At 39.8% G+C, this 25,265-nt stretch overlaps 1 protein-coding gene across 1 annotated transcript in view; it reads left to right on the top strand.

Annotated features, from left to right (window-relative positions):
- CDK8 (cyclin dependent kinase 8) overlaps nt 1-17,813 on the top strand; it is an 86,680-nt gene extending 68,867 nt beyond the window's left edge. Inside the window, exons 10-15 of the mRNA XM_085321792.1 lie at nt 2,238-2,307; nt 3,388-3,460; nt 10,225-10,322; nt 11,737-11,815; nt 11,938-12,093; nt 16,523-17,813. Coding sequence (XP_085177918.1) covers nt 2,238-2,307; nt 3,388-3,460; nt 10,225-10,322; nt 11,737-11,815; nt 11,938-12,093; nt 16,523-16,648 — 602 coding nt within the window. The 3' untranslated portion in view covers nt 16,649-17,813. The remainder of the gene's footprint in view (nt 1-2,237; nt 2,308-3,387; nt 3,461-10,224; nt 10,323-11,736; nt 11,816-11,937; nt 12,094-16,522) is intronic.
- Nucleotides 17,814-25,265: the final 7,452 nt, after the last annotated feature.

The raw sequence follows: 25,265 nt of genomic DNA, 5'->3' as shown, positions 1-25,265 counted from the left end.
ATGATTGTATGAAATAAAATATACATTTGGTTAATATTCTACAGATGTTTAATTTTTGCCAAAGTAAAACATTTGGAAGCAGGGAAGGATATTTCTTTCACTTTTCTTTTTCTTTCTTTTTTTTTTTCCCTAGTAGAAAGTTTATGATGGGGAGAAAAGTCTTCATTCTAAACCAGAACAAAGAACTAGGCAAGAACCAAAAGAAATTACAGTGTGGAAATTCTTTGTTAAATTTTCCACTCAGTGTTAATCATATCTTATTTTTCTACAGACTCTCTTTCATCTTTTCATTTAATGGTCTGTTTTTTAGTGTTTATATGACTGCAGATGTCAGAATAACAGAGGGCTTAATTTTACTTCTTGGTCATCTTTCTGCTCACTGTTTGTGTTTCTTACCAACACTAAATGGATTACTAAAGTAATCTTTTTCTTTGCTATTCTGGTGGACTTTCTACTTCTCGTCACATAAAGTTTATGCTCTTTATCTCCATCTAAGTAGTTCTAGTAATTTGTTCTTAAACTTGTTCTCATTTTTCCCCATGTCTTTTTTTTTTTTTTTTAATGCTGTATACACTTCATTATTCTTATACAACAATCTGTATTGTTGTATAAGAGTTCTGGAAGAGTTGCCTTCATGTATCAAGTACATTCCTTTTTTTGCTCTTTGACTGGGTTTTTCCCCTCTTCTATGTATCATCATTTGAGGCTTATATTGTCTTTGTGCAGCTAACTTAAACAGATGATGCTCTGATTGTTTTGTGATAGGTTTAAGTAGTCCTGTCTAATGGTCTGCATTTGATTTGAAGGTCCTTGGTTCTTACCAAAAAGTATTATTTTTCATTTAACTACAGCAAATTCTTTTTTGCTCTGTATTTGACATTTTACATAATTGAAACAGTCCTATGAGGGATGGGGAAAAATGGAGCAAGTGGAAAACAAAAAGAATCTCCACTGATTTGTTTTTTATTTAGTATTTTTGAGCTTCCAGTGTTCTGTAATTGTGGTAAGTCTTAGTAAAGATTGGAGTTGAGACAAACTACTTGCCCACAGACTCTCCTTAGGAGTTGCAGAGCACAATACATTTGGGGCCCGGGCATAGTGGTAGGGAATTTCTTGTTCTACTTTTAAATCCATTTCAGGGGTTGTCTACTCAGGGAAGTTAAGATCAAAGGACAGAACATAGGAACAGCTGTAGTGGTTCAGGATGACGGTTCCTGCAGCCCCGTACCCTGCCTGGGACAGTGATCCGTGGTGGGTGCCTAGGGAAGAGTACAAGAACTGAGCAAGCGCTTGCGTGCATGCTCCTGTCCATATGCAACCTTTTCACAGAGCTAATGCTCTGAAAGCATCTTGGAGCTTTATTTCATAACTTGCCTCTGTAGATGAGTTAAAGCAGGTTTGGCCTGTGCTTTGATATGTTTGTTCATGAGTAAATGGTCTTAATCTGTGTAGATGGTGTTATTTGGCTGTCAGAGAACTAAGGCTTCTTGGCTTTTGGTTGAGTACTTCTATAGAAGAATTTAGTATGTAGCAGTTAGTGCAAGTCAGTCATGTTAACTGCCTTTTCTATTGAAGAAGTAGAGTGGCCTTAGGTCTCAATTTGCAGCCTATGATTATACAACAGTGGATTATAGACATTTTTGCTTCCCGTGGCATCCACACAGGAGTTTAATATTTTTTGAGTGTGTTAGTGTTACTTAGTCTAAACCTTTTGTTGACAAACCCTTTCTGAGTAGTTTTGGTATCTCTCTTAGGTTAAAATTAACAGATCTACAGAGTACCTCTGCAGGTTTTTTTCTGTTATTAAACGCAGTACTATGAAAAATAAAAATCTCTTTAAAATGACTGTCTTTACAAGAATCATTTGTGCTGCTGTACAGAAGTCGTTGTTGTTCCTAAATAAATTAGGATGCATGAGGGATGCAGGTAAAATGACTGCTGTATTTTTCTTCTGTGTTGTCCTAACACCTAAAGCAGTCTTCAGCGTAGCTGGCAGTTGTTTCTATAARTCCTTGAGTTAATCAGCACATAATTGGAATACTTTCTAGGTGTTCACTAGATTTATTATGAAAAGGTGATGGAGGAATGTGAGTCAAGGAATACAAAGATAAAGTAGCTGCAACATTGGAGAAGTGCAATGAAAAAAGTCAAGGTTGCAGAGATACTTTGAAAGCTTTTGTGTTTTGCTTGGGGGAAAAGAAAACAAAAAGTACTAACAAATGTTGATTTTTTTGCAGATAAAGACTGGGAGGACATAAAAAAGATGCCTGAACATTCAACGTTAATGAAGGATTTCCGGAGAAACACGTAAGTCTGTGTTTATTTTAGCTTTCTTGAGCAAGTGTGTTTTCCCTCTCCCTCCCACTCTTAATTTAATGTAGCTGAGGTTGTTTTCTGTGTCGATGCTACACAATGACTATGCAATGGTTATGGAAATAAAGAAAAAGAAAATTGTTTTTTAATGGTGAACATAGCCTATTGCATTAGTGTGATCACAGAGAAATAGTCAGATGCTGACTGTAAATGGCAAGGTGGCAGGTGTAATTGCTGGTGTCAGTAAGACCCTGGATAGCCCTGAAGATTGCTAAGCACAGCTTTTCACAGCTGTTTCCATGTCTATAATATTGGAAATTATTGTTGTAGGATAGCTGCATAAAAAGAGACCTGGCAGCCTGATACTGTTCCCAAAAAACTATGGGTATAATTGTTGATCTTGGAGCCTAGAGTAGTATATAAAGACTAAAGAAAAGGCTGCTTTAAAGTTTTGCAGTCACGTTGCCAGAGTGAAATGCCTGCGTGTAAGACCTTGCCACTTCTGCCTTGTTGTTTCCGTGCTGATTAAATTGAGAGATTTTTGGCTGTGCTGTTATTCACTTTTCTTGCATCTGCTGTGCTATTGCAAGAACCRTTTAAAAGCCTTATTTCTGAGCTTCTATTCAAAAAAATGAATTCGTGGGTATTCTTGAAAAAATACATGTTTTATAGGACAATATTAAGGTGGACTTAGTATTTATTTCCATGTTTATTGATGTTAGAAATATGCMGAGTGAAGCTGTCCAGAAGGATACAGTAGTGCAATTGTGAAAGGCAGTTTAAATCCAAGTGATAGTTTGATGCCTGTATGTGACTTAAAAGTGTGCTTTCGTGTGTGGGCACAATCTGTCTTTACAATTACAAGTCTGTGAAGAAAACAGATGCTTTTCTATATTGTTTGAATGATTTTTTTTAAAGCAATCTTCTGATGTGGGTAGTTGTGGTTTTTTTCTGCTTTAATGTATTAGCAGTGAAGACTAATCTATTCTTATTAATGTGTCTTGAGTACTGAGTAAGCTTTCCAGTATCGCTGATTTGAATATTAGAAATTTTACATTTTTTTACATTCTCCAGGTATACCAACTGCAGCCTTATCAAATATATGGAAAAACATAAAGTTAAGCCAGACAGTAAGGCATTCCACTTGGTAAGTTCTTGCATTTATAAAAAACAAAAACCTCCTTGTAAGTTATAATTGTTCAAATTGAGTGGAGAGCTGGTGCCAAATAGTCTGTGACTAAATTTATTTTCAGTACTCCCCAAATAACTGATACTTTGCAAACTGAAAACTGCAAAACACTTCATTTTCTCATATCAGTAAAATGATTCTATGAGTCATTCATTGGATTAGTTCCAGAATACAGTGCATGAGAAGTTTTCAGGTTTTAACAGACGTAAGTTTGTAGCTGTATTTGCAGTGTAGCTGCAACTCTTAGGCGCATTTTGCTGTTTTGCTACATACTTCTACAAGCCTGTTTTTATTTTAAAAATATTCCTAAATGCATATTTTTATATATTCATTATTAAGCTTACTTTGTGCACTTTGCAACAATGTGATTTGAGTTTTGAATGTTTTAATGTGTCTCCCTGGTTGCTCTGTTCCTTAGTAGCTTTCTTGTGAAAACTTCCTAATTTATACGATTAATCTCTGTAGAATATATATATATATATATATATATATATATACACACACACACACACACGTATATATACATATATATACATATGTACACACACACATGCATGTAGAATACATATATATATATATATATACACATATATATACACACATACATACACATACTTTTTAAAAAAAAAAAAAAGTAAACTTCCCTTTGAAATTACACACTTGCTCTGCTCTGGAAGTGCCTATGTTGCATTGTTTCAGGAATTAATGAATTGAGCCTTCTGTTCTGTATTTCAAAAACATGCCTGTTTTTTAAATAAACTTTATAGAGAAAAAAGAATTTAATTCTCTCTGCATGGACATTTCCCTTTTGTTGTTGTTTCCAGCTCAGATTATATGTTTTGAGACTGGAGTTATAATATAAATATATTCATTTTTGGAATTGGAGTGAGAGAGGAACAACAGCAGGGTTTTCTTGATCTTGGAGATGAGAAAAATGAGTTGGAGAAAAAGGAAAATGGTTAAGAGGCCTGTTTGTCTGAAGATATACATCTTTTGTTCAAGTCATTTGAAGTGCACGTATACCCAAGGTGATGATTGGACCCAAAGATTCTTAAGCAACCTACCTTTTTTGGTTTAGTACTTTTTCCTTCATATAAATTTTGAAATTTATCCTTCAGTCAAAGAATCGCTGAGGCGATGTTCTTGTTGAGGTGTGCACCACAAGCATTTTCTGAGTAGGGGTTTCCAAGCAGAAAATGAGTTATATTGCACCCAGTAAATGTATATTCAAAGTTTGGATTTAAAATAAACAAACAAACATCAAGCGAATCAAGGAATCATTGCAGGTGGTTGCCTGAGGGTTGTATGGTTATGCATCATTTACCGTGAAGCGTATCTGCTCTATAGAATTAAAATAAAAATTGGTGAAATATCAAAGATACGTCACCAGAAGCAGGGAAACAAGTCCCCTCTGGTAGAGAGAGGAGGAATTGAACTGTTGTGGATTGTTGTTGTTGTGGGATGTTGTTTTTAACCTTAGAATTGTAAACTCACTTTTATATGTTGTTGGGCAGTCAGTGTATTTATGTGTGATTCTACTCAGTTAATGGTTGTATATGAAGAACTGAAAAGCTTTTATATACAGGCAAAACAGAATCCATTCCATTTTGCCCGTATTCAACCCAGTTTTTACCATGTGACTATTTATAACAGAGCTTCATAGATGCATTTTTGGTATTTACCAGATGTTCATATAATATTTTAGTATATGGAATATATATTATATATCTCTATTATGTATATTATTATATATTATACTGCATATTATATTATTTTATTTATTTGTTATATATATTTTAGTATGTAGAATACACATTTTTAAAGATGCAAAAATCTGCATAATGTTGCCAGTCACTAAGTTCTTTCCCCCTCCACCACTTCCTCAACTTTCGCATACTTTGCTGGAAGCAACAGTTCGTTTTTAATTCTTTTGCATAGCTCTTGACATCTGTTCTTCCTCTGACAGCTTCTGTGGTACAGTTAGATATTTTATATACAAAATTCAGTAACACATTGAGAATGTAATATTAAAAATGTCAAGGCAGCATTAAAAAAGTTTAAACTAAACAACACAGAATTCTGGAATACGTCTGTTTATCTCAATATTTAATTTTAAAACCTCAATTTTAAACTTATCTGAAGTGGCTGTGCCACTCTCCAGTCTACTGTGAAGGGCTTGCCACCAAGCTTGGGTAAAATTTCCTGGATAATTCAAGCTTTGCTACACATCTTGGCAGGCCATAAAAAAGTCTTCCTCTGAACTGACGTCTTTTAAGAGCTGTGAGTGCTCTGGCCAAACTGATCTGCAATTTCTCATCTGATTTCCCAATCTTGCAAGCTTAGAAATTGTTTTTAGTAAAACAGCAAAGTAGGACACAAAGTAATTACGTAAGAATAGGTTAAAACACTTTTTAAAAAAACTGTAAAAAGTAAAACTGTAACAAGTTTTTTCTTTTCTCCCTTGTAGTATTAAACCAGAATGACTGTTTGAATATCTTCAATATCTTTATTCAGTATGCTTGGATTTATACCAAAAAGCAGTGATTACATTAAAATGCAAAATCAAGGAATCCTGCCCTTTTCCATAGGACAAGCGCTAAAACCCTACTGGGAACCTTGCAAGGGAGAACAGCAGTGGCATTGCRTACTTAGTTCATAACTGAAAACCGAGTTCTTCCGGAAGCGCTCCCAGGACAGCCCCCCTCTTTGCTCCTTTTCTGCGGGGTGCTGGAAGCTGGGATGTTCTCCGTGACGGGGCTGGTGGTGGCCGCTGTACAGCTGGATGTTGCGGGGTCCGGTGTTTCATAGCGCATGGCGCTATCTGTCCGCTTTGGTTTAGAACTGAGCTGTTGATGCAGGTTGGATAGTTGTTGGACTGAAACTGGCTGTCTGCTTCTAAAACAGCAACTGGTTTCAGCTGGCTCTTATCTGAAAAAATCTGTCATTCTCTCTTCCTCCACCTGCCCCTCTTAGGCAGTCACTAGGCACATGGAGGTGCAGTGGCATATTGAAGCAGGCCTTGCCTGATGCCTTTCTGTCCTTGGCCATATCTGTTGGTACCAAAGAGCAGGACCAGGAGGGGAGTTGGAGTGAACACCCCTGATTAAACACCCTGTGTGCACCACAGTTCTCTCACTGCATCTACTTTGGACCTCTGCCCAGCTCCCCTGAACAACACCAATATTGAGGTGAGGGAGCTGGTCTCACTCAAAGTTGTGGATGCAAATCCATCATTGGCACTCAAGCTAAAAACCAGAGTATTAATAGCATGGACATAGCCATGTTCTTTCATGGCTGTGAGTGAGATGAAAGTTCTGTCAAGCTGGTAGTTACTTCTAGTAAGATCCTCTTAGGTTTCTACTAACTGCTGTCAGAACCATTCTGCTGAAAATCAAGTCGCATTACAAAAGCTTGGTCTTTCCTAAGCATCAGATCAGAACTCTGTTCAAAAGTTGTAAAAATTGGAAGGTGTCTTAGGTTTGTARCCTCATGGTTTGAGGCTGAACCGTAGAAGAACTAGTTAGATCACTCCATCATTGTCTGAAGTGGTTCAGTGCATCTCTTGCTACCAGTACCTCTAGGTGGGCTCTGAGATCTTACTCCTTAAGAACCTGTCTCTGCCCTGTTAGTCACTGGATAGAAGCAGATAAAACATTGTTTTTCTTGCATTTGTATTCAATTATAAAGTATCCCAAAAYTAATAATTTCAGGGTGGTTAAATCTCTAGATTGTTGTGATTGCTAACAATGAAATGTTTTAATTTCTCAACTTCATTTAACCAGATTTTTTTTTCTTTGCTGATATTAGTGCACCTAGTCCCTTTTCACATGTAGAACTTCTGTTACATGGGACAACTCTGGTTCCTTCCTGCTTTTCCTGCTTACATTTTTTCTACTTTCTCCTATTCTGATTTTTTTTTCTGTTTATATGTTTATGCCTTATAAAATGAGCACCTAGCTGCTGCTCCCGTTTAATTGAGTGATGGTTCAACTTCTACTTGGTTACAGCAGTCCACATCAAGTGCAGAGTGATGGTGTCATTGCTGACAGTATGCTAGCACAAAGCTGYATAAAATACACTGCATTTAGCTAGGTGATCTTTTTGTCTTACAGTTTCTACTAGAAAATATTTGTAGTAATAGATAAAAGYTTCATTTTCATACTCCTAGGTGCACTGAACAAGGGAGCAAAATACAAATTTTGATCCTTCCCATGTGGTGATGGTTGCAGAGTCATTAATCTTTTCTTGTGATTTCTGTTTTCTCTTGCTGACTGTGACCAAGTTTATTCACGTCTTGTCAATATGTCATGGACGGCTTTATAACTTATTTGCCAGAAGAGCTGCCAGAATTTTACTATTATTTTATGCTCTTGTTGTGTTATTCAGCATGTTGACAATCTTTTTCCTCTTTTTCCTTCCCCTTTTTGGCTCCTGGTATTTTGAACTATTTGAGAGAACAAGAACTGTTCTATTCAAGCTGACACTACAAAAACCACATGCAGACTCAGAGAGCTGAAAATTCTTATTGCGAGTCCTTGGTGATGGTGCAAAAACAAAACTGGATTGATGGTGTTAATACATATTTATTATGTTCTTAACCCTGTGATTAAAATTAAGGCTGATGAGAGGAAATGTACTTTTCTAACTTCAGCTGCCTGCAGCATATAATATTTCATCTTTCTTGTGCGTGCTCCCCTGATAGCTAGTGGAAGGAGATGACTAGCTCATACATAGACTGTGACATTGTAGAACTTTATAGAAGGGTGAATTTTCTTGCATGAAAAATATCAAGACTATGAAATGAATGCTGTTTTCACATGTAGTTTTTACCATTCATCTTAGATTTATGCTTTTTTTTTTAAAAAAAAAACAGTAAATTGAAAGACTAGCATTTCTTTTTAAGAGCAATGTAGAGGACAGTACATCATGGTTTAGTATTGCATTGGATGCTGTATTCCATGACAAAACATGAAGATTCACTGTTTATCATTGTTTTCTGCAGAATATMTGAAAATTGTCTAATTCTGCCCATATGTGTTGCTGCTGTATTCCGCAAACTAACTATTGGTGGACAGGGAAAAATATGTGCATATGCACCAGATCTTTTGAATAAGAGGCACTTGCTTTTAGAATGCATCATTGATACTTCAATGCTAGAGTTAAATTAAAAAAAAAAAATCATTCTGGTCTGCTAGTTTTAAAACAGAGAAAAAATCCTGACACATTTGGAGAGGGCGTGACATTTCTAATGTATTTTTACTGAAAATCACTGTTGAGATGTCACAGTGACAAACATGTAAAGCTCAGTCAGCCTCTCATATGTTTGTGTATGCGCAAAATGAGAGCAGAAYCGTAAAAATAGTACTATGGTTGTTTTTAGAATTGCCTCTCAATCTTTCATGTTGTTGCTGAACTTAGACTTTGTGTCTGCTGGTGGCACTTGAAGTTACTCAAGAAGAGTTTCTGGTGATGTGTCCTACACATTCCGCATAGTACGTACTTCTAAGTAGCAGTATTTGTGACTCTTCTCATATAAAATTTTTATTTAACTTTGGCTAAGTCAGTGTGCTTTTTTTTAAATTCTCACATGCGTGTTATTACCTTAAGATTTTTTTTTTCTGCTGCCTATTACTGAAACATTTTGTTTGCCTTTTTAAAGAAGTTAGGTATGAGACAAATACCGGATGTGCTTCTTAGCCCTCAGTTTACACCTCCCACCAGGGTAAGAGGTGCTGTCTCAAAGGGTAGGGTTTTGATGGGTTTTTAGCTGAACTGAGTTCAACTATGTATTTTGTAAAATATTTTAGTTCGAATTGTCTTCTGCATATTCATACTTCATGGTCTTTGTTGTCTTTAAGCAAACACACATTTTGGAAAGAATTTTTTTCCATATAGTTGATGTGATTCAGCAGTTGTTACAGAGATCAAGTCTGAGGTCTTGAACTAATAGAGAAACTGCAGCAGAGCTCAGACCTGTGATGAGCATATGGAGGCATCATCATCACCATACTTCTGTAGTGATTTTGCATCGTGCTGTGCAAAAAAAAAAACAACTAAAATTCAAGATTTTGCACAATTCCTCTTTGAAGCAGCGTTCGACAAACAGATGTGTCTAAGAGCACACATGCTTCAGAACAGATAACTTTGTCACCCGTTCTAGSATGTGTTTTTCTGACCCAACTGGGTTTTTCTAATTTGTGTTGATTGCACTTTCTTTTATGGTATGAAGATTTCTAAGGAGGGACTTTACTGTGGTTTTATAGTACTGYGGATGACAATGGAGTTGTACTGATGTGAGAGTACTAAATAATAAGCAATAATGAATATGGGAACACATTTGTTTAGTAATTGCTAAGAGTTGCTAAATTTGAATGTAATTGGCTATGATGGTACTACCTGTTAAGAGTAGTGTAGCTGAAGAAACCAGGCAAAATATTTGCATGTTAGATCTTGTGGGAAGTGAAAACTTACGGTACGCTGTGGAGACTCCTTGAATGTTTTTGTTGGAATATTTGTGATCAGAACTGAGTCTTCTAGGCTTTATGTGTAAAAATAAGTTGTTATTCAATGGGAAATTGAGTATTTAACAAGAGACAACATGACTGGTGTTGTTTACGGTAAGAATTTTGAATTCTTACCACTTAATCTTTCAGGAATTTTACGATGAGGTTTTTGTAAGCAGGTCTGATAACACAGAGCTTTTTATGTTTAATTTTGTATAGCTTCAGAAATTGCTTACTATGGATCCAATAAAGAGAATTACCTCAGAACAGGCTATGCAGGATCCCTATTTCTTAGAAGATCCTCTTCCCACCTCCGAGTAAGTGATCGGTTTATTAACCTATCAATACACCCAGAGATGTCTTAGGAGCATATGCTTTTTGTCTGCTTTCTGCTATAAATATCTGCTCCTGAATACTGAGCTAAACACTCACTGTCTCACAACCAAAGAAAAAGATAACCGCTAAAATGCCATTTGAGGTTTTTAAAATTAAGCAACATTTTTATTAATCTCTTGCTTTATGGAACATTGATCCTATTAGTCACAGCACTAATCTCGTTATTCCCTGGCAGGTTGATTATGCACGCTGCAGATCTTTGCAGACAACTGCGCGGCGCCCGCAGGCCCGCTGCCCCGCTCTAGCGGGCCAGATGACACGGGCTAATTAGTTTACATTTTTCTGTCCTAGCCTTTGTCGTAAATTCAGTGGGTGGGGGAAGTTGGCTCTGTGTCTCCGTGCTTTCATCCTTCACAGCTTAAATCCATTTTCTTTAGAAACTCTTTGTTTTTGTTTTGTTTGCGCAGGGAGATACACAGAAGGAAGAAAACTTAGGGACAATGAATGATTTCATTTTTAATGAAAAAAAAAAGAAAAGGCTAGCCAGAGAACATGATTGTACACGTTTTTAGAAAAGCTATTAGCACATCCTGTGTATCATTCTCTACCATTATCTAGGGAGGAATTTATAAGATATGGTATGTATATTTATAGCAATTCATTTAAAAATGACGTTATTTCACTAAAACCTGCCAAGTTATTTATAACAGCTCTTGACCTGTGTAGATTAATGTTGTCATGTGAATGATTTGCTTTCATGGAAACTGCTTTTAGGTTAGCGTTTGACTTTTTTCCCCCTCAACTTTAAGTTGGCATTTTAACATGATCTCACAATGAATAATTTGCTAACAGACATATGGAGACTTTATTATAAATATATTCTACTGATTAAGGGCAGATAAATCTGAATTTGTACCAGCAGAGACCAGTTCATGTGGTCCATGAGATATGAATTGACAGATGAAATTTCTATATATTTTGAAGCTTTTTTTACAGCTGGTTGTATTAATAGTCTGTGGACTAATGGACTTTGCAGGGTGTACTTCTAGACCTGAGATTATGAATTAAACTATAACTGGGTTAAGATGGTTCCTTATGCTCTTGCAGGTTTGTAATAGGTGGTCTGCGTTTCCAGCCACCGGTCTCGTTAATGGAAACGGTGAAAAACAGGAATTTAATGATACTCTCAGAGGTGACTAAAGATTTAAAATAAATATGAATAAGTTTTCTTAAGTTTAGAATATGATGAAAATAAGATTGGGAAAACATCTCCATTAGTTATAGGTATTAGGCTATGGCTCAGGCAATTTAAAACTGGAATGGGTGAAGCACAAATCTTGCAGGGCTAACCATTCTGTTCTAATATGGTGATAAATAGACTTTTCTGGGGGGCAGTGTTTTTGCAGGTTGTCAAATCCCTTACCCAAAACGAGAATTTTTAACAGAAGAAGAACCAGATGATAAAGGAGACAAAGTAAGTATTAGAAGAACAGTACAATCATGCTTCTCTGGCTTTCACACTATTTCCTGTTTTCATGTTACTTCATGTACTGCTTTTGAGTTGAAGTTTTTCTTTGTGTTTAAACAATTGAGAAGAACCAGCAGCAGCAGCAGGGCAATAACCATACTAATGGAACTGGTCATCCAGGGAACCAAGACAACAGTCACACACAGGGACCCCCACTGAAAAAAGTGAGAGTCGTTCCTCCTACCACTACCTCAGGTGGACTTATTATGACCTCAGACTATCAGGTATTTGGTGGTTCTTTTATTTATTTTTTTTTCGTATATTGTGTTTTCAAGACTCAGGTTTGCAATAGTACTTTTTTTAGCCTAAAGAAAGTAATTCTGTATTTGTCACTGTATTAACTGGTATTTTGTGGCATCTTTCTGATCAAATGAGTTTTGTTGTCCCGTCCATTTGTATACTAATGCTTTTTAAGTTTATTTTAAGGAATTCAGTATCTAGGATTATTACTAATTTATTACCTTCGTATTAAAGAATGCTAATTGCAGACCAAGATCCTGTTATGCAGAGCTCTTTGTGACCTCTTTCTTTGAACAAGCCTGCAGTGTTATGAGGCAAAGGATGTTGCAATAAACAAATTATGAAGTAAGAATCTGAGCAAGACTTTTGGTTGTGCAAATGGATTGGAAATAAATATCTTGGATAGCAAAGAATTAGTATGATGCTATCGTAATCTGTATTTGAAGACCAGCAGAGATCTCGGGCTGTGTAAGCCCAGTGTTACAGATCTGGAGAGAAAGGTGAGGTGGTGGCAGTCAAAGACTGTGGAAGGAGGGGAGGGGAGKGGAAAAACAAACAAACAAAAAAGACTTAGGAAAGCTTGAAAGCTGTATTCTGTCCTTCTTGCATTTTAGCTTATCATTAAACACTAAGAAATCAGAGCAGTATGTCAGAGTATCCCATGCAATGATACTTGAATTTGTGGTTTTGGATGGTATTATGCGTAGAGCTCATAGAAGAAGAAGAAAGTTAAGGACAACCTAATGCAAGCTAAGAAGTTATAGGAAAGGGGAATGAGGAAGACTGCACAAATGATGTGCACCTAAAGAGGTGGCAGATTTGGGAAGCCTAGGGAATAAAATATCTCAAGAGGAGGCACACTGGAGGCAATGTTAGCATGCAGGGAATAGTCTGCCTCATTCCTTCTCTTAAAAAAAAAAAAAAAATCTGGAAGCAACTTAGCTATGCTTATGTTCATTGGCAAAACTTAGAGTTAGAAAAGTCAAACAGTAAAACTGCTGCTGTCAACTTACTTTTTACAGTTTGATGTACTGCTTCCCCATAAACGCCAAAGGCTTTTGAGATCCTAGGTTTCAGAGTTTTTCTTGAGTGTGCCGGATGTCCTCAAAGGCTGCCTGGGGGCATGACCCACATCCTTATGTAAATCTGTATACACTTCTAGCACTGTGCAAAACTTGCAAGGACCTAAAAGTGTAGAAAAGGATCATTTTCAGGAGCTTTATTGTGAGGTAATCCCCAAGTACTTTTGCTAAATCTATCCCAGGACATCAATATCATATCAGTTTCCAAGTTGTTCTCCTTGTATGATGTAGTTCTTTAGAACCAGATAGAAAAGCTTAAAACTGTAGTCAGCCTTAGCTGCGGTGCAGCAGTGTGGAGTATCTCTAAACATAAATATAACTTTTTTTCAGTTAGATTATGCATCACAGAACACTTTCTTACAGGAGATTCATTCCTTCTAATTTGAGAAACTGCAAAGTCAATCCTCGTCAAGGCCTTTTAGCTGTATCTTTCCTTTCTGTTAGTTCTGTTCTGTGTGTATCTTTTTAAGAAAGCACTTACATTGACTCATATATCTAAGAGAAATGGGTGCAGACGTTGCATGTGTTGGGTCAGGGAGCCCCATTTACTTGCCCTATTTGCATGTTCTTCKCCTCATTTTGCTGCTGCTGCAGATGAAATGAGAGCTTGACAGTATGAGCCAACTTTGGCTGCCACTTTTGTGAATGAGAACTGAGGTCTGCTAGCTGAGAAATCAGAAGGCTCAGATTGCCTAGGTGGGAGTTGAGACTGGACTGTTTTCAACTCACCGAAACTGAGGTAGGCTCTGTTCCCTTTCGTACTTTCTGATATCCAGCCAAGGCAGCCCTTTTCAACAACCTTAATTTCAGAATAGTTTTGCCTTGGAGTAGTGATAACTGCTTCTTCTGCTGCTCTTACTAATGATTTGACTGCTCCTGACTAATTTTTTTTGTTGTCCCTCTAGAAGGCATAACACTTGGCTTTCAATAAGTGCAACTTCTTTTCCCCCCGGCCTTGCAGGAAGTAGATTTGTAGATGGTGAGACGTGAGCTTGCTAACAGTGGAACAAAAGCAGTTAAAAGCTGCCTATGGGTGGTTTCAGGTCTCCCTGAAAAAAAATCCTCAGATTTTCATGTTCTGATCCTGCAACTTGAGAAGACGGCAAACAAATACTACAATACCACTCTCTGTTTTAATCAAACACCTGTCCCTTTGTTTGTTACCTAGTTCTCTCAAATTTACTGTGTAAAGCTTGTGAAGAAGGATTGCCATCTCCTGGGCAAAACTTACTAAGACAGTTTCTCCATCCACTCAGAAGTCAAATTGCTCTGTGTAGAGCAAGTTGACCTAATGTCCTTTTCTGTCATGCATAAAAATGGTAGGTAACATGGTATGTAGACTTCCTTGATTTCTCCTTTAAATTTGCAACAGGACACTCCCAAAGCCAATGTGACTAAACAAATTGGAGCAATTTTGCTACTCTGCACTTTTGCTTGTGATAACCCTCTGGGCGCAGAGGGTTATTGGTATTTAGAGAGGAAAGGATATTTCCATTTGTTCTTAAACAAAAGCCATTTGTTGCTCTAGTTGCATGAAAGAGTGTTGCGTTTTTTAATTGGCCCTGTCATAAAATCTATCTGCAGGATGCAGCAAATGTTTAAAACTGACAGGAATGGTCAATTTTTAGGAGGTTAAACTTGTGATATTTTTCTGTGTATGGGAGCCACAGTTGGGCAAAAAGAACATTCGGGGACTTTTGCTCCATTAAGCGCATCCTGTGTTTTCATGCAGAGAGGAATGACGCAGGGGTGACCCTCTGGCACTTCTGTTGATGGATGGCTTAGTGCATCTCTCATGACTGAAAGCAAATCTCACAAAAGTTCRGGTTCCATGTTAGCAGTGGAATTCAGCAGTGCTGATTTGTTCCTACTGGCAGTACCTGTTGGTCTAGCCCTTTCTTCTCCCTTTATACTGCACACCCCTAGAGAATTGGCTCAGTCCTAAAAGCATTTGTTCCTTAGTAGATTTTGACTTCTTGTTTGCCATGTTTGCCATTATCTCAACATTTGAATCTTATTTCTATTCTAAATGCAGGTTGGCAGAAAAAAATTAGTGGGAGCTATTATTTTATGTTCTGATTTAGCTGTTTTAATATTTTTTTTCTTAGATATTCGTTCACCATAGTTTCACGTATTCAGGTCTTGTTAGTTAAGCTATAGTCCTAGAATATTCACCATAGAGAAGTTTCCCAGACCTTTACTAGGAGCTGCCTCTGCTAACAATTTTAAGTTTTGCGTTACCAAGAGTTCAGAAGTTACCACTGCATTCTCTAAAAGCTGCAGAATTTTTGTGTGTGTAAACTAACATATAACAAATGTAAAACAACACTGTAATTTAAGGAAATTATGTAGTATGTTAAATATTAAATGGCCACATGTTTATATTGAAAACTCCAAATACAGTCCTTTTTTCTTTATAATACATCTTRTGTAAACAACCAACTCTTAGGATAAAACTGAAGTAGGCTGCTGCTGGTTTGCTCAGAGCTTCTTGCAGTGATGAWTGTTCTACTCAGTAAGTAATCAGAGAAATGTGGGTTGAAAGGGACTTCTGGAGACGATGTCCTCCCACTTGAAGCATGACCATTGCTGTTGCTAGATCAGGTCAGCCATGGCTTTGCTTAGCTGAGTCTTGAAAGCCTGAACAGATRAAGACTTTTGAGCCACTCTGGCCAAGTTCTTCCAGTGCTATACTAGCCTGTTAGTGAATTGAGTGAAGTATTTGGTGCCGCTGGGAGGAGTTTGGCTGACAGTTATCCTTCAAGTACTTGTAAGGCTGCTGTTAGCCGATGTTTCAGCCTAAAGAATCACAATGCTCTCAGCCTTTCTTCCTAGTTGCTGCGAAAGGTCTAGGTAAGCATCTCCCTTTTATACATAAGTCTCCCACATAATTCAGAGTGGCTTATCAGTAGCAAGATTCTCAGTTCTGAACTCCAGCCCCAACATGCTTTTGTGGTAGAGGGAAGGGACTGAGTAGAGAAGACCGCTGATATTTTAACATGCTGGTGTGCCTTAGCTCTCTGGAGGGTTCGCTGGAGGTTTGGTTGTGATGGATGCTGTTTCATAAGAAGTAATTGAAGATAGTAACTGTACAGTGGTGACTGTCCATCTTTCTGATCTGCTATTGCTGGTGTTCACATCTGTGTCTACAGTATATAAGTTAAGTAAAAAAAAAAAAAAAAAAAAAAAAAAAAAAAAAAAAAACTTTCAGGTGCAGCAGGTTTGAGATTGCGGGCTTTTACAAGAGATAGCTCTTGTAGAAATAAACGGTAGACCAAACTATCTGGAACTTATACCTGTTATAAAGGATTAATTTTCCTCTGCTTTGCAGCGTTCCAATCCCCATGCTGCTTATCCCAACCCTGGACCAAGCACATCGCAGCCACAGAGCAGCATGGGATATTCAGCTACCTCCCAGCAGCCTCCACAGTACTCGCATCAGACGCACCGGTACTGAGCTGCACCCGAATAATGTCAATGCACTGTTGGTAATGCTGCGGGACTGGCCGTGCCGCTGCCTGCCTGGAACCTGGCCTGGGCCACACGAATGTACTGTACAACCCCACCGTCAACATGTCTCGTCGCCAAGTTCCACCACTTCTCACAGGATGGAGCAGTGGCTCCCAAATTGTACCTGTTTTTGGGTTAGACTTGAAAAGAAAGTGCTAGCACAGTTTGTGTTGTGGATATGCTACTTCCATAGTTTACTTGACATGGTTCAGACTGACCGATGCATTTTTTTTCAGTGACAGTCTGTAGCAGTTGAAGCTGTGAAATGTGCTAGGGGCAAGCATTTTTGTTGTCGTATGTGGTGAATTCTCTTGATGTAACAACTTTATCTGACCAATAGTACACAACATCTTTGAACTGGTACTTGAAGCATACAGTATATGTTAACATGGCAAAAAAGCAAAATAACCATGACTCCAATTGAGATAATTTTGATATACGTTTATTTTTAGTGACTTTTGTGGGTTGGTTCATTTTCCACATAGATCAATGTTTTATGACCAACACAATTGCTACAATGAGTTTTTTTTTAAGAACATGAAAATGTTTGCATTTTTTTCCAGCAATTACCAGCCTCCCAAAGATTAATTTCCAACATAAGTTTGTTTTTGTTTTTAAATCTATGACTTGACTGATATTAAAGCTGCTATTTGATAGTAAAATAAGTATGTTGTCATTGATATAAACATGTTTGGTTCAGCAAACAAACTAAAATGATTGTCATAGACAGTGTTTTATTTTTTCCTGTTGATGTTAATGATTTGTGAGCATGCTTTGGGATTAAAAAAGCATGAATGATATTTCCTAAAAAGGTGCGGCATCCATTCAGATATTTCGTCATGATTTTTGAGAGCCGGCTTGGTGTAGTGTATTTTAAATTTTGTTCAGTTAATTATTTTTTTTAAATGTTCGCACGTTGTTTAGGGGTGCCATTCTTACAGCAAAGGATCAAGGTGTTAGGAGAGCCTTAGAATTTATGAGGAAAAACTATTACATACAATGTACTGTATCAAACTATTTTACATGAATGACGCAAGTATTCTGAATAAAAAAAATTAAACATTGTTAAAAACAAGGTGTTATGTAATAAATTTATTTTTCATAAATCTGCATATGAGCTTTGCCTCTATTCCTTTTTATCCACGACAACAACCCCCCCCCCCCCATCACACGTCTACACTGGGTTATGTTCTCAGAAACCGAATCTAACAGGAGTTGAGGAGTTGTTATGGCAAGTGGGCAGGCTTCCACTGACTACTGTGAGACATTTTTTGAAAGAGCAGAAAAAATACAGTGCCTTTGCAAAATGTCATTACCCTTTCATGCACATCTGGTCAGTCAGCTGGAGGTGCACTGAAACTGGGGTCTATTACTAGCTACGTTTCAGAGATCGTACAAGTGGTTTTCATCGACATAATGTAGAGATGTTCTCATTCTTGTTTAAACAGTTCTTCTAAGGTTTCTGTAACTCATTTTCATCTTGCTATCCGACTCCACAGCATGAATTTATGGCAGCAATATTTTCCACAATATATACAGACTTTTTCCTACAAGTATTTTATGTAGCACGAATACCAAGTAGTATGATCATCCCATTGAAATGCACTGAGGTGCTGAYAGGACTCAAAAGAAAAATGTGTTGCCAACCCAAAACACAAACCAAGGACAGGTTTGAGGAGTGGATGAAATTACTCGAATGGAGTGGGCGTTTAAGTGTTCGGGAGACGTAAAGAAAGAGTCAGAGTGTAAAGTTTATGCAGCTCAGAAAAGGAGTATGTCTTCTGTGATACTGTGTATCCTGCCTTCTTCATGAGTGGCTTAGTATAATCAACATTTGGTTTTTCACAGCTTTTTGGGATAAAAGTAAATGTCATGTAGGGTAGGAGTGACTTAAGCTTCTTTCTTGTTTCCTTTTCAAATGAAAGCCTTTTTTCTTCCTTTCCTTCATTTATATATAGGCTTTGAATTTATCTCACACTTAATATCTCTAGATCTGTACTAGAGACTCAAATCATAATAGGAGTAACCTTTATACAATCTTTACTTTGGCTAGAGTACTACCAGCTTAGATTTTTGCKGTCTTATTAATGTGTATTCATTTTAGTGCATAATAATATTCATATTAATGCAAATGATATTTGATACTAGAATGTTGTGGTGTTCCGTGTGCCTTGTTTAAAAAAGTAATAGACTAATTCCCTTTTTCCAGAGGGAGATGCTTCCAACTGACCAATAAAAACTCTTTGCCATTAGTTTGCAATTGAATTTAATTTTCTTATTAATAAGGCATTTGAGATGAAGATGTAGCTTATCACYGATTATAATAAAACTGAATTATATTCTACATTTAGTTCTAAATTCCTGCTACTCCATTTGCAGTAATTTCATTCATTTTATTCTATTATGGTAGATATATTGGAGATTACTTCAAACAGATCCTACAGGGAAATCAAATCTTAATATTTGAGTTGTTTTGATTTCTGAGTCATCTAGTTGTATTGGAGGATGAATTTGAGATTTCTTTCTCTGCTAGAAAAAATGATTTTCAAGTGCTTGGTGTAACCTCTGATACGTGGCAAAACTGGGTATATTTCTGCTGCAGGAAAAGGTAATTTTGTCGTACTCATGACAAATGTAAATGATCTTTTACATCAAATGAGCTTATTCATATTAACTTTAGGAATACTGCAGGCAAGACTCCAATTTATTTTCCTGAACTACTTTCTGTTAAAAAGCAGAAATCAAACCAGATGTGCTAGATGTGCTCCTTTGAAAGATAAGAGCGAGCAGGTTCCTTGTTACTTGGTTGCTGAGGACCCTTAACAGCCCGAGTGGAGTGTGCAGGAGTGAGCTGTAGTGTATTAAACAGCCTTAGCTGCTGTCAGAAAAGACCTTGGAAACTGTTCCTATAATTTTTGCCCTGTTTACGTGTCTTGCCAATTCAGCCCCAAGCGTAAGTGGCAGTTAGTGAGTGTAGGGGCTTGGAGCCTGTTGCAAAAGAAGGCTTTATGCAAAGAAATTGCTTGTGCTGTTTGCCGGCGTCCATCGATTTCTTTCTAAAATTGCTCTTTAACCTGCGAGCAGCTTCTGTTCGGTGCCCCCAACCCTCCTTGGCTTCCCTGAAAGGCAAACTCTGATCTCTGCCTCCTGTGTATGGTGGCTGTTGATGATGATTTTAAGAGCATGATTAGCCTGTTTTGCTGCYACTGAGTGGGAGAATTGGGATAACTGGGGTAAGATGGAGCCTGCAGGATCTTGTGTTGAGCGTTGTGTTATCAGCAGGGAAAGGCATGGGTTATTTCCTGGAGCCAAGTTGCAGGCCTGCCGTTAGGACAAAATGCTGTTGCTGTTTTAAGCTGAAGGTGTTTTCTGTGGCAGAATGGATGAACATGGTGCTCCCCAAATGCACTTTTAGTTACACTCTAAATTGAGGAGCCCTTGGAGTTAGGCAGTGTGACCATCTCGGCATCTCCTTGAGGCTGAACGGTAACGGCTTCAGGAGATGKATCAAGAGCCAGCATGCTTTGAGACCGGGGCGGCTAACACGTGACAAAAAAATACTGCAGACATTTGAATGGTGGGATATACAAAATACTACGCTCTAGTAGCATGGAGGTAAAGGAAAAGGTGCCTGTCCTTTGAAAGCAAAACAGAGACAAAGCTACTTCTTCCACCAGCACTTGTGGTAAGTTCTTCTCAAGGGCTGTAAGCAACCTTTACGCAGGCAGCTGGCTCGGCAGATGCCAGCGCAGAGGTTTCTCCAGATGCCTGCCCTCGGCTGAAGGGCTCCGGCGCGTGGGAGCTCGGTGCCGGTGCTCGTGCTGCTGCGGTGGTCGCCCTGGCGTGGTGCAGGCCTGCTCCAGCCCAGGACGGGAGTCTGGTGAGCTTCATCGCTGCCGCTCTAAAAGCTCCTCCATCAGAAGATACTGGACTCTCCCMTTGGACACATCTCATCCTTATCTCATGGCCTAAATAAAGGAAACAGAAATATTTCCTGAAAGCGTATTTGCTTTCTGGGAGTGCAGTTATGCCATTTTTATGGCAGCTTCACATTTATACAGTGCTTTACYCAGCGTGTTTTAGAAGCAGCGGTCTGTTTGCCACCCCGCTGGATGAAGGGCAACTGCGTGTCTGAGGAAGGAGAGCAGAGAAAGCTGAGATGTGAGATGTGTCCAAGGGGAGAGCCCATGTGAGCACTGAGATYAGAGTGAGAAGCCCTAAGCAAATGCTGAGGACGTGCAGCACCGCWGTGCCCTTCCCCGAGGCTCTGTAGGAGCAGGTGAGGAGGTACTGCCTCACTCGAGGGGTAAAGAGCCCGCCAGCCTYCCCGGGGAGGCTGCTGCTCCTTGGGTGCTTTCCATGTACGCAGGGCCACCTTCAGTATCCAGCGGCTGGTTTTCCCAAGAGATGCTGGCAACATGTGCATAGAGCTGTGTTCACTGATAAACGCTTTTTTTTTTTTTTTTTTTTTTTTTTTTTATGAATTTCGTCTGGTATTTATAGCGTTCCTCAGATACACGTAGGGATCTGTAAGGCTTGCTCCACCCTGGTGAGTTCATCCTGGGTGAGAAAGGAAAACAGTTCGTCATGCTTCAGATTTGTTTCAGCTGTTTGCTCCTGTCATTTTAAGTCGGATTACGGGATATCTGGCAAGCTTTGGAGAAGAGCTCCTTACAGGGAAATTGTGCACTTGGACGCCAGGAAGGGTCACCGTGGGCTCCGTGTGCGTTCAGGAGTGCTCAGCTTGCTGCAGACCGCTCAGGCCCTCGCGCCGGCCGCTGGGCACAGGCTTCGCCCTGGCTCTCTGCCTCYTGCTTTTCTTCAGAAGAACAGAGAGAAGTAAGTGGGGCGCAGTGCTCYGGCCCCGAGACTTGGGCAGGTCAGATTGCCCGAGATGGGAGAAAAAARGCGAAAAAAGAGGAGCCGAAGGTCCTCAAAGGTCCTCTCAAAGGCCTTCCGCCGAGCATGGGCTGGGAGCCGCGATCCCCCCCCCCAGGATTTATTGCTGTGTCCTTGCACAGCAGATTTTAAAGACGGCACAAACGTGTTGCACAGTGAGATGGAAGCACTTGAGAAATTGGTGAAAAACATGCCAAACCACTGCTTTGATATTGAATCAGTTTCATTTATACCCAAGATGGACCATTTTGGCCAAAACACTTGGCTCTGCTATGGCTCTAAGGAGCTGGCCCTAAGACTAACTCTATTCCCTAACAGAAGAGAAGAAAGTGCAAAATGTGATCAACATAAAACACAAAAGTGAAAGCATTTCTCTTCATTTTTGTCTGTCGTATTTGTCTACTTGTCTGTGTGTTTTTACAGAGTTGAAATATTAAATCCGTTACACTAGCGAGTATCGCAGAGGCGTGTGTTTTAGCGAAGTGAGCAGATGCTGCGACACGCTGCAGGACCRGGCAGAGAGCCCCTTCTGCAAACCCGGGACGCCGAAGAGTGCCGCGGGCGCCATTGCCATCAGCTTTGCGGGTTGCTCCTTAACCAAAGGCAGCCCCAGAGCAAAGAGCTGAAGATCCAGCCTGAGAACAGGTCCTGCTGGCTGGAAACCTGGTTCATTAATGTAAACCTAAAACTTATTTTCCTTGGGCGAGGTGACTCACTTAGGGTAATTTATGCTGCATGAGGTTCTAAACATGCATCTTTAACGATGTCAAGATTTATGTTTATTAGKTTTATTGTTTAGAAAATTGTCAGTCGTTTCATTCTGATCAAAACCTTGTGAACAAAGAGCAATGATCCAACTTTTCTTCAACAAATGTGCATTTTCCTGTGAGGCTGCTAATGCTCAAGGCAAGGCATCAGTGCAGGCTGCCGTATACTTTTAAGTTGCTWTTTCTTTCCATCTTCCTATTCCATCTTTTCATTTAAAATAATTCAAATCAGCACCAAAAGCCCTCAGGGCCTGCACTCAGGCAAGATGCTGCAATAGGGAAAAAAGAAATCCAAAAATCAAACCCAAACCTGTAAAACCACCAGGTGGGCACGTGTGTGTTGGCATCTAGGTGCCCCGTGTGCAGTGCCCCAGCTCCCGGGGTGGCACGAGGAGATGCCCGCACCTGAGGGCCTGCTCCCCAGCCCGAGCAGGGGTGCAACCTGAGGCACCGGTGTCTCTTGCCGTTGGCGATGCCCTAAAATACCTGTGTGGCCTCCAGATGCCACTCCATAGCTGCTATATTTTATCCATAGGGGGATCCAGCCCCTAGGATACCTTAGGGCATCCCAAATTGTGCTAGAAGTCTATGGCAAACCAAACCCAACATGTTGTACCTTGCACTTGAGCTGGCCACTGGTTTGTGTAATTCAAGGCTGCTGTTTTGTCCAGTGAGGAGCAACATGGTTTCTCTCTCTCTCTCTCTCTCTCTCTCTCCTTTTTTTTTCTTTTTCTGAATCAAAGACTGTTTCTTTGTCTTCTCTTCTGAAAATCTGTGGGACACTCAGGCTAAATGTCCACAGGCTTTGATTCCCTGGAGATGAAGCATCATGAATGGTGTGAAGATGAAGGCAAAAAGCAGCCATTCGCTAGCGTTTATTCCTCCCGGAAAGCCAGGCGGCTTCGATACCCCTTCTCTCGGCAGTAACGCGGGCGCCAGACGCGCACACGCAACCCCCCCGGCCCCCGCGGCTCTGAGCAGACCCCGCGGCGTTAACCCGTAGCCACAGCTCCCCGGCAAGCGCGCGGGGCCATCGCGTGCTGCTCCACGCGGGAGGGGAGCAAATGTGCTTTAAAAGCCATCTCAGGCTCCTACCTTTCAAGCCTCATATAGGGGATGTTATTTCTAATAAATATTTCAGACAGCAAYGCTTCCTGCGGCGGCAGCTGCCTTCGCTCTGGAGGAAGCCTGCATTAGCTACTTCGGGCATTCAAACACTTGATGTATAGTGTCTGTTATACGGAAAAGTGCCTCAGGGTGAAATGTGTTTAATAGAGAGAGGCTAATATGTTAGTGATTTATCTCATTTTGGTAAGTTCATGCCTGTAATTCAATAGTCCCATGAGCTGCACTTAACTGTATTCAATAAAGATGATCTAAAGGAGATGTTCTTGCAGATGAAGGATTCCAGAACTGGAGGGAAGAATATTATAAATAAGTGGACTTGAAGTACACAGGGAGCTCAGACAGAGCCCTTTCGTGTGAAAAATGTCTTGAGCTTCATTAAACCAGCACAAATTACTCTGTGAGATCTATGGATTTTTTCCTCTGAAAGGAAAAAAAAATTGTGAGGGAGACTTTCATTACAAATAAAATCCCACATTACGCTCCAACCATGACCCAAATCCTGCAGTAACACTTTTGCAAGCTGTCTTCTGGAGGAGCATTCCTGGAAGCATACTGTATGGTCGTAAAACAAGGATGTATTATGAAGGGCATGGGAAGACTGGTTTATCAACAGGCAGAAGAAAAAAAAATGTGACAGCCCATAGCTATATTTGGGACCTGCTCTGAAAAATCTTCAGACATGTACCTGACTGTGCAAAGCGCCTATTTGCAAAGCTGCRTGCAAACCATGTAACAGCATGACAAGGGACTATGGTATCTAAATAGCTATTTGGGGCTGTAATTGCCCAGTTTGAATGTAAAATTAAAGTAAATAGCACTGACAGCTGAGTCACACAGTTGCAGATATGCAGCACTTCAAAGTTAGGTCTAAAAATATGGTGTGTGCTTATAGGTTACTTTTACTCTATAGAAAAGTGCACCAACCCCCCAACACAATATTAACAGCCACTGTGCAAAGGAYTCCAGGATAAGGGGTCCCTGCTGCCCCCTGGCCTGCCGGTCCCAGAAGTTGTGCGCGGAGAGCAAGTGCTTATGGGGTCGTAGGGGCTCTAAATTGGTACACTGCAGTTTGGCACTTACAGGTTACCGCACGGGTAGCAGAGGTGCCGTCCAGGCTAGATKTTGGTTGTTAGTCTCTGTACCAGCGGGCGAATATGACAACCTGCCTTACCAGGCTAGGGAGCTTTATKGAAGTTCCTGTTTAAACCCGTAGCGTCCTACCTTTGGCTATAATGGGTCAGGATATTGTGCTACATTAGTTTACTCCTGCTAGGGGCATTCAGCAGTTCAGAAGTATTRAAATGAAATATGCCTACAATAATCTGTTAGCCAGCTCCAGGAGCTTCTCTAGCCTGTCCCTGCTTCGCTACATTTTCAGTTTCCCTGCTCAGCGCTTTGAGCAAACGCCAGGAAGTCCCAGCTGGTCTACTCAGTGCTGGCATTTTGCACTGTGCAGTACCAGGGAAAGCATCTGGGGGAGYGAGGGCACAGGAGCAAGCTGCTGGCATCCATCTCCTGGCATCTCTAGGCTCAGTCATTTTGCTTGCCAGCTGCTGGCAGCAGGAGCCAGGGCAGAGCACAGAGGAGATGCTCATCCTGGTGGGTGTACTTGGCTCTTCAGGCATGCAGGACTTGGGGTCCACCAGTACCACAGCTGATGGAGGAGGAGAAGGGGTCGGGAGAGAGATGCTGTCTGCAGGGCACTTCTCTGGGACGGCTTTACTCCCCAGTGCACTGCATGGTTGGCTACTGGTGACCCTGGGGCAGAAG

Source organism: Rhea americana, unplaced genomic scaffold (genome assembly GCF_003343005.1).
Source record: "Rhea americana isolate MKP2758 unplaced genomic scaffold, rheAme1 scaffold_71, whole genome shotgun sequence".
Taxonomy (NCBI): domain Eukaryota; kingdom Metazoa; phylum Chordata; class Aves; order Rheiformes; family Rheidae; genus Rhea; species Rhea americana.
Note: the sequence above shows the minus strand (reverse complement) of the source record. Positions and strands in the feature narration are given on the sequence as shown.